This window comes from Quercus suber, unplaced genomic scaffold (genome assembly GCF_002906115.3).
Source record: "Quercus suber isolate HL8 unplaced genomic scaffold, Cork oak 2.0 scaffold_95, whole genome shotgun sequence".
NCBI classification, from domain to species: Eukaryota; Viridiplantae; Streptophyta; class Magnoliopsida; order Fagales; family Fagaceae; genus Quercus; species Quercus suber.
In genome coordinates, this window is record NW_027069560.1 from 778,308 (window position 1) to 788,363 (window position 10,056).

The 10,056-nt window shown below is 40.6% G+C and overlaps 1 protein-coding gene across 1 annotated transcript; it reads right to left on the bottom strand.

Annotated features, from left to right (window-relative positions):
* Positions 1 to 714: 714 nt before the first annotated feature.
* LOC111987326 (uncharacterized) lies at positions 715 to 2,277 on the bottom strand. Its single transcript, XM_024019031.1, has one exon. The coding sequence runs from the start codon at positions 2,275 to 2,277 to the stop codon at positions 715 to 717; it is 1,563 nt and encodes a 520-aa protein (XP_023874799.1).
* Between the last annotated feature and the right edge of the window lie 7,779 nt (positions 2,278 to 10,056).

A 10,056-nucleotide genomic window follows, 5' to 3' on the forward strand; every position in this document is an offset into this window, starting at 1 on the left:
TGGTTACTTTTCGGAGGACGAGGTCATCGATGTTGAATCTTTTCAATTCTACTCTTTGATTGTAGTATCTTGCCATTTTTTGCTGGTACCTGGCCATTCTTTGGGAGGCCTGGTCCCTGACTTCGTCCAGACCGTCCAGGTTCAATCTTAACTGGCTTTCGTTACTTCCTTCGTCAAAGAACTCCCTTCTGGTGCTTGTGAGGCCTACTTCAATCGGGATGACTACCTTCGTGCCGTATGTTAGGTTGAAAGGGGTTTCTCCTGTCGGTGTTCTTGCCGTCGTCCTGTAAGCCCATAAGACGCCTGGTAGTTCCTCTGGTCATGCTGCCTTTGCCCCCACTAACCGGGACTTGATGGACTTGAGCAAGGTTCGGTTAGTTACTTCTGTCTGCCCATTGGCCTGAGGATGTCCTGGCGAAGAGTATTTGTTCTTGATACCTAGGCCTGAGCAAAATGATTTGAACTTTTGGCTATCGAACTGACGACCGTTGTCAGAGATGATCATCCTCGGGATCCAGAACCTGCAAATAATATTTTTCCAGACAAAATTTTGTACCTGAGCCTCTGTGATTGTTGCGAAAGCTTCTGCCTCGACCCATTTTGTAAAATAATCAATCGCGACCAGCAGGAACTTTACTTGTCTCTTTCCTTGTGGTAGGGGACCCATGATATCGATCCCCCATTGCGCGAATGGCCAGGGGGAGGAGATAGTCGTCATTCTTCTCCTGGAACTCGTTGAATATTCCCATATCTCTGGCAGCTATCACATTTCTTCATAAAATCTGATGCGTCTTGCTGCATCGTTGGCCAGAAGTAGCCTGCTTGCATGATCTTTCTGACGAGAGATCTTGACTCCATGTGGTCTCCACAAATTCCCCCGTGCACCTCCTCGAGGATGTACCTGGCTTTTTCTTCCTCTAGGAATTTCAGGTAGGGTTGAGAGAAGCCCCTTCTATAAAGTTGGTCATTCAGTATGGTAAATCGGGCAGCTCGTTTACGGATTTTCCTAGCCTCTTCAATGTCTGATGGCAATCGTCCATCCTTGAGGAAGGATAGAATCGGGCTTGTCCATCCTTGAGGGGTGTGTACAGAGAAGTTTTCTAGTTCCTTGATGTTGGGGAGGTTTTGCTCTTCTAATTTCCATCTGCTGGTCGTGTCTGGAACATCTGTTGAGGCGCTCCGTGCCACTTCGTCGGCTTCTGCATTCTGCTCGCGAGGGATCTGTACAAACTCTACACGGTTAAAATTGCTAATTATTTGGGTCGTCAATTGGAGATATTTTTGCATCCTTGCTTCCTTCGCTTCGAAGTCTCCCCTGGCTTGTCCAATGACGAGTTGCGGATCACTCTTGATTACAACATTTTCAGCCCCCAGTGCCTGAGCCAACCTGAGCCCCATTAAAAGGGCCTCATATTCTGCTTCGTTGTTGGTCACGGGGAATTTTAGCTGAACCCCATATTTGAGAACATCTTCCTGGGGGGAAACAATAACGACGCCTGCTTCTCCTCCTTTTTGTGTGGACAAACCATCTGTATTAATCATCCAGATGTCTTCTCGATTTTCTTCCTGTTCATTGATGGTGAATTCTGCTATAAAATCTGCTAATACTTGGGCTTTTATGGCTGTACGAGGGCAGTATTCGACATCGAACTGACTGAGCTCAATTGCCCATTGCACCATTCGTCCCGCTGCTTCAGGCTTGTTCATGGCTTTCTTGATGGGTTGGTCCGTCATTACTTTGATTGGATTGGCCTGGAAGTAGGGACGAAGTTTCCTTGAGGCATTTATTAGGGCGAAGGTGATCTTCTCTATTCGTGGATAACGAGCCTCAGCTCCCTGGAAGGCCTGACTGACATAATACACCGGGAGTTGTCTCTTATCTTCTTCCCTTATTAGAGCTGTGCTTACGGCCATAGCAGATACTACCAGGTACAAGAACAGATCTTCACCTTCTTTGGACGGACTTAACAGTGGGGGGTTACTCAAGTATTGCTTCAAGTCTTGGAACGCTGCCTCGCATTCCTCCGTCCAGGCAAACGCCTTCTTTAGGGTTTTGAAGAAAGGGAGGCACTTATCCGTTACTCTAGAGACGAACCTGTTGAGGGCTGCCACTCGGCCTGTGAGTGACTGCACTTCTTTAATCGTCCTTGGTGAAGACATTTCGAGAATGGCTTTTATTTTTTCCGGATTGGCTTCAATTCCTCTTTGCGAAACCATGAACCCAAGGAACTTCCCTGATGAAACTCCGAAAGCACATTTGGAGGGATTCAACTTCATGCAGTATCATCTGAGCGTGTCGAATATTTCCCTCAGGTCGTCTAGGTGATCGTCCTCTTCTTTGCTTTTGACGAGCATATCGTCAACGTATACTTCTACATTTCTCCCAATCTGTTCCCTGAACATCTGATTTACCAACCTCTGGTATATGGCACCCGCATTCTTCAAGCCAAAAGGCATGACTTTGTAGCAATAGAGCCCTTGGCTGGTGACAAAGGCAGTTTTTTCTTGATCTTTCTCGGCCATCTGTATCTGGTTGTATCCTGAAAATGTGTCCATGAACGTCAGGAGCTTGTGCCCGGCAGTAGAGTCAACTAACTGATCAATTCTGGGCAGGGGAAAGCTATCCTTTGGACAGGCTTGGTTTAGATCGGTGAAATCAACGCACATCCTTCATTTTCCGTTGGCCTTCTTGACCATGACGATGTTGGCCAACCATTCCGGATAATAGACTTCTCGAATGAAGTTAGCAGCAAGTAACTTGTTCACTTCGTCCGTCACTACCTTGTTTCTTTCGGGAGCAAAAACCCTCCGCTTCTGTTGGACAAGCTTCTTTGCTGGGTCTACGTTTAGGCGGTGCTAGATGATATCTGCAGGAATCCCCAGCATATCTTCATGGCTCCATGCGAATATGTCGAGGTTGTTTTTCAAGAAACGAATGAGTAGTTCCTTCGTTTTTAGGTTTAGATTTGTCCCTACCTGAGTCGTCTTCGATGGATCTTCTTCGACCAATTTCACTGTTTCTAACTTCTCCATGATTTCAGCGGACTTATCTTTGATCACCCACGTATGGTTTTCTCTGGACGCTAGGACCGCCTGATAGCACTCCCTTGCCAGGACTTGATCCCCTCTTATTTCTCCAATTCCCTGTTCTGTAGGAAACTTTACCTTCAGGCAGTATGTGGATGTAGCAGCTTTCCACTGATTAAGCGTAGGTCGTCCAATGATTACATTGTAAGACGAAGGGGAATCCACGACCAAAAAATTGTGCTTGTTGGTTACCTAGAAGGGATACGAACCGGCGGTTACAGTCAATGTCACAATACCCCGGGGGTACACCTTATCCCCGTTGAAGCTAACGAGGGGTGATTCGAATGGTCGAAGTTTGTTTGGGTCTACCTTCAATTGCTGAAAGGCAGATAGGTAAATAATATCCGTTGAACTCCCATTGTCTACCAAAACTCTCCTCGTGTTGAAACCTTCGATCATGATCATGATGACCAGTGGGTCGTCATGAGGCTGCTTGATCCCCCTAGCATCTTCCTCCGAGAAATACATATCTTGATTCGTTTGTCTCTGCTTGAAGGGAGGTGAACTGTGAACACTGTTTACCTGCCTTTGATACGATTTTCTGAGGGACCTGGATGACCCTCCTATGGACGGTCCCCCCGCAATGGTCTTTATTTCACCCCTTGCATTCTATGGATGAGGTGGTTGACCTTCGCTTCTTCGGAAATCCCCTTGTTGTTCTTTCTTACCATATCTGCTGGCTTCCCCCCTTTTCACATATTTTTGAAGTTTCCCTTTCTAGATAAGTTCTTCTATATGCTCTTTCAGATCTCGACAGTCTTCCGTGTAGTGCCCGTAATCTTTATGAAAACGGCAATACTTTCTTTTGTCGCGCACACTAGGCGGTGATTGGAGTGGCCTCGGCCATCTAAGGCTCTGCCCGTCCCTTATTTCCACCAGAATCTGATCAACTGGGATTATCAGCGGTGTGAACTTCATTTGTCAAAAATTTTTATCGTCCCTTCGCCTACTCCCATCGTCACTACCTCGGTCTGTCTGATCCCTTTTCTGCCCCCTTTTGTCATCGTCTTTCTCTTTTTTCTTCTCCCTTGTTTTGTCTGCTCCGTCTATGGCTGCTAGCACATCCTCGGCGTTCATGTATTTCTGTGCTTTCAGTAGCACTTCTGCCATTGATTTAGGAGGGTTTTTCGCCAGAGAAGCCACAAAGTCTCTGGATTTCAATCCGGCTTTGAAGGTTGTGAGTTGCACCTTATCGTCAGATTCGTCCACTTCTAGCATTCCTCGTGTAAAGCGCGTCACATAGGACCTTAAAGTTTCTTTTTCCCCTTGCTTGATTGTGAGCAAGTGATTAGCTGTCCTTTTTGGTCATTGTCCACCCACGAAGTGACGAATAAAGGAACTGCTTAGTTGCTCAAAGTTGTCATTTGTCAGGAGTGCTGGCGCGTCTCCTATGACTGTCTTCGTCTTCATCTTTGTTGACCTCCGTGTGGCTATCTCTCTGTTGCAACCGTTGCCTCATTTCTTGATTTTGCTTGGTGAGTTCTTCCACTGTGGCTGCAAGTGCCTGGATCTACAGGGCCAATACGGCAGGATCTGGATTAGAGCTGGACTCCATCTTGTTGTAATGGAACAACGTCCCTGAACTGATCGTTCAAAGATAGTCCCCACAGACAGCGCCAAACTGATGATGCTGAAATCGTCAGTCAAGATGTTTGTCTAGATTGAGATCGTCCTCCGCTAGTACTAACCCTGGGATACAACAAAAAAGAAAAGGTCACCGGTGGGGCGCTGCCCACAACGCCTCTGATGATTAAGTTAGAGAAGCTCGGCAAGCTGAGTAAAGTAGATAAAACTAAAATAAGGATTGAGTAGTCTGATTCCTCTTACCCCTTCTGGATATTGTCTAAGGATATATATAGGTCATTTCAGTGCCCTTCTAGTCGTTGGCTCCGTCATTATGGGAGCATTATTGCTTGGGCTTGTAACGCTTGTGCCAGGTGTCAAGTTAACCGGCGTACCTTCAACGGAATTGGTGTTTAATGCAGCCACTGGTAACGGCCGTCCTTGGTTGGGTTGGTCAGGCGGCCTTCTTCGTACTGTGATGGTAATGAGTTCGTCCTTATACATCGTCCATAGTATGGAAGATCTTACTAATTTATGGGGCCCATTATGACCTATTTTGTTTTGCTAACGTGGCCACTCGCTCTAGCTGAGATAGGTAAGCTCATGCCAAGGAGAACAAGAATCAGCCTTTGTCAAAGATTTCTTCACCTCCTTTGAAGAAGCAAAAAGTCAGGGGTGGTGGAGGCATCATCATATCTAGCCTTATTTGTACCCCTCTGTAGCCATCTCCAGCAGTGTCAATTGAAGAATTACCTTCTCCTCCTTGGACTCGAAAAGGAAAGGAGAAGAAGGGTGAGGGCATATGGGTGGACCCTGCTACAACTCTTGCACAGGTTCACAATGTCATCTCTGATGATGAACTTAAAGTTTTATCCTCCGTACCTTCTCATGAGCTTGTTAGTCGTCATGTCCACAAACTCATGCAGGTGAGGTCTTCTTAAATAGTCGTCTTCTTTTCTTATGCTTGTTTGCTTTAGATGTGATTTTTTTTTTCTAGCAAGTCCTTGGGGAATCAATGCGCTTGACCACTGATTATCTCACAACAGAGGAGAAGGTCATGATGGCCAACTCAAGGGTGGAAGCAACTGAGGCCAAGAGTTCAAGGCTGAGGAAGGACTTGATCGAAGCTATGGATCAGGTGAATGAGGGCAAAGCCAAGCTAAAAGAAGTTTTCGACTAGTTGAGGACAGAAAAGATACTCATCATTCCGAAGGACAAAGAGATTCAATCAACAAAGCTGAAGGTTTCTGACGAGCATGAGAAGGAAGACGCTGAATTCCAAGTGTCTGAAGCTTTTGGTATCATCACTTTTGACGAGTTTTTCAAAGACTTTGAGCTCTTGTGAAGGTGTACAATGAAGCATCACTCTGAGACTGTTAACTATTCCGATCTGGACTTTGAAGCCATCAACAAGGAGATGATAGCTAACGAAGAAGCGGAACGAGCTTGAGCCAATGAACAAGCTAGAGTGGAAGGAGGATGTGAAGGAGAAGGCCCTGAGGAAGTCCTGGTTAATCCTCCTGTTGATCCTGCCATATTTATTTTGCTTTATTTTGGTTTGCCCTTGTTTTTGGGCTAGTTCTTATCCATGTTTTGATGAGTTTATTTAAAACAATTTCTCTTTATTCCTACTTTTATGAACAATTTAGAGCATTGGATCTTTTGCATTCTTCTTGCTAATTCTGAAGAACTTTGGGCTTTGTGGTTGCATGCTTTTTTTATGACTTCTTTGAGAATCTCATCGAAGGCGTTATGCTCATTAGTACGATTTTATCCTGCAGTTTTAATCTTATGAGTTTAATCAGATGACATTTTCTTGCTTTGAGAATTTTCATCGCCAATATAATTTTACTCATTGATTTAAACCTTGTGGATGTGATCATGTGTCCCATCTAATTTTTTGTGCCATGTATCCCATCTAATTTTTTTATATTTGTGGCAAGTGAATTATTAGATAAAAAAACCGAAGAGCCTAAATGTACCCATGCATATGCACAGGATAATACACTAGTTTATCTAGCATGGAATAATTAAATCCAAGTGTCACATTTTGATTAACACATGTTATAAGCTTACATGCTATTTAATGAACACTTTAGCAGAAAACTAACAAAGGGGCTAACAATCAAAATAGTATGAAATTTCAAGGTATAAAATTCAAATTCTGAAATGTTAAATTATAAAATCCAAAAACTCTCAAACTTCAGGAATGTGTTATACATTTTACCCAAACTTTTATGTATTAAACTTTTTTTCTATTACTTGATTGAGGGAAAAATATTATTTCACATCTATTTATATCTATTATTTCACACACATATTCACATTTGATACAAGAATATTCAAATTTTAATGTGTGAAAAAGAGATTTGAAAAAATAGATCTGTATGAATCAAACCCTTATTTGGGTATCTCAAACAAAAAAAATAAAAGCAAAAATCACATTTTCGTCTTTACATTTTCAGGTGATTCTCACTTTGGTCCCTAGATTTTATTTTTACCCTTTTTAGTCCCTATACTGAAAATCGCTTCCCATTTTAGTCCCTACCATTACGTTAGAGACGGAAAATGCACACGTGGCAAACGGCAGAATGAAAAAATATTAAAAATATTTTATTTTATTTTAAAATAAAATAAAATTTTAGCCATCATTTAATTATTTAAATAATAATTGTTCTTTATGTTCTTCCCCCAAAAACATGGTTGCCTAGAAAATAAGAAATTCAAGATTTTCTTCTCTTTTCTTGCATTTTCTTAGCATCCAAACAAGAAAAAACATATACAAAACCAAACTAATTGCAACCTCAGATTTGAAGCTATCAAATCCAAATGGAATCAACCTCAGATTCGTTGCTTTCTTCTTTCTCATGTTTGCCTAGGGTGTGGATTTGAGAGGACAAGGGAGAGAGGAAAAGAGAGGCAGAGAGGTTGGGATTGTGTGGGTTTTAATGAAAAGGAGAGGATGAAAGACTGAAAAAGAAAATGTTGTTCTTGTATTTAAATCTGGGTTGGTTTTTTTCTTCTTCTTTTTTTTTTATTCTTTTTCTTTTGAGAAATATCTGGGTTGGTATTTTTGTTGTTCTTATTCAAGATATACTTAGATCTTGATTCATGCAGCTTTTAATTATTTTTTTAGTATTTTTTTATTTAGTTAAAATTGATAAATTAGTTTTTTAAATTTAGATGCTGATGTGGCATTTTTTTTAATGTCAAATAACATTTTTTATTATTATTTTAATGGCCACATCAATTTTTAGTGTGCCAACAGTGCACTCCATTTGCCACGTAGGCTATTTTCCGTTAGTGAAATGATGGTTAGGACTAAAATGGAATGGTTTTTTATTTTGGGGACTAAAAGCGGTAAAAATAAAATCTAGGGACCAAAGTGGGAATCACCTGAAAATGTGATTTCCGCCAAAAAATAAATCCATTGTTTGGGTAATGTTGCAAGACAAGAATGCAAAAAAGGAGGAAGTAGACACATGACTAAGTGCTTATTTCATACTTAAAAATCCAATCACTAAAGGAGATAAGTGGAAGTACCAACTTGAAAATGGAATTGAACATGAGGGTCACAAATGAACACTGTAAAAAACTCTCAAGGATAAAAGTTGTTAAATATTAGCATTGATACACCATGTTGAATATGCTAGCATGAAACAAAGTATAAAACAAAATAACACACGAGGGTTACGTGGTTCAGCCTAAAAATGTGATTTCCGCCAAAAAATAAATCCATTGTTTGGGTAATGTTGCAAGACAAGAATGCAAAAAAGGAGGAAGTAGACACATGACTAAGTGCTTATTTCATACTTAAAAATCCAATCACTAAAGGAGATAAGTGGAAGTACCAACTTGAAAATGGAATTGAACATGAGGGTCACAAATGAACACTGTAAAAAACTCTCAAGGATAAAAGTTGTTAAATATTAGCATTGATACACCATGTTGAATATGCTAGCATGAAACAAAGTATAAAACAAAATAACACACGAGGGTTACGTGGTTCAGCCTATATCCAAGGAGGAAATCCTAAAGGGCTACATTAATAATATATTAAAGTGTAGTATAAATCTTGTGTTACAATGAATCATAATATGTGTATATATAGTAGACTAAACCCTAGACTAATAGACTTCTAGTACAAATAGGAGACTTGGCTAGTACACAAAATAAAATTAGGCTTGTACCTATACTAATAGGCTAATATATCTCTAACACCCCCTCTCAAACTCAAGATGGAAGCTTGATAAAATCTTGAGATTTGATAAGGTTGAAAAGATCCCTTAAATGAAGTTTGGTTCTGTGACGGTAGTTTGAGGAAGGCAATGGTCTTGCAGTGTTGATGTGACTTCTAACAGTGGCATGATTATACCGGAGAGTTTTGACGGCAGCAGTAGGAAGTCAAAGAAGATGAACGCAGCAAAAAAAACACCGAGGAAGACAAAGATTGCTCTTAAATATACCGTAAGGACAAAAAACCATGGCCACAGGAAGGTGGCTTTGATACCATGTTAATTATTAGCATTGATACATCATATTGAATATGCTAGTATGGATGTGAAAACAAAAGCATAAAGTATAAAATACAATAACACACAAGGGTTACATGATTCAGCCTAACAGCCTACATCCACGGAGGAAACCTTAAAGGATTATATTAGTAATATATTAGAATGTAGTATAAATCCTGTATTATAATGAATCATAATATGTGTATATATAGTATACTAAACCCTATACCCTATCATAACATGTGTACCCTCTGATCCAATCTCTGTTAGGCTCTTTGCTCCCTACATAATAATTCAAGAAGATAATCAGGTATAGATTGAAGAAGGACGAGTTCTTGACATCTCTTGTGAATGCAAATGCTAAAACTGTGTCAACTGCTGCTTTTGTGAGCGCACATTTGCAATGCTCAGTCCATCTACGGTGATATTATAGAAGGACATCGGGTGTTTGATATAAGTCTTGACCATGGTTGTCAAAATTTCGATCTGAATTTTATGATCCTACGATTTTATGTTTCCACCTGCCAAAACGATTCGGATCTTTCAAAGATCTTTGCGATCATTCAGGATTGGTAGGATCGTACGATTCTGGTGATCCTAAATGATTCTGGTTTCTTGTAATCTTCTTTAACTTTACAAAAAGTTCAATTAGACCCAAATGAAAAATAACATCTCAATAAAATGTCAGGTTTTGAGGTTTTTGGCATCTTTAAATATTGCTTATAAATGGAAGTAGTGATGTATGGTAATTACATCAAATGTATGCAAATCTATGAATGAATATATAATTTATTTGATTATTTAACATACCAATGTGTTTTTTTTTTTCTCAAATAATGTAGGATCTTTCAATTCATGATCCGATCCTATGATCCATAATCCCTCTATCTCC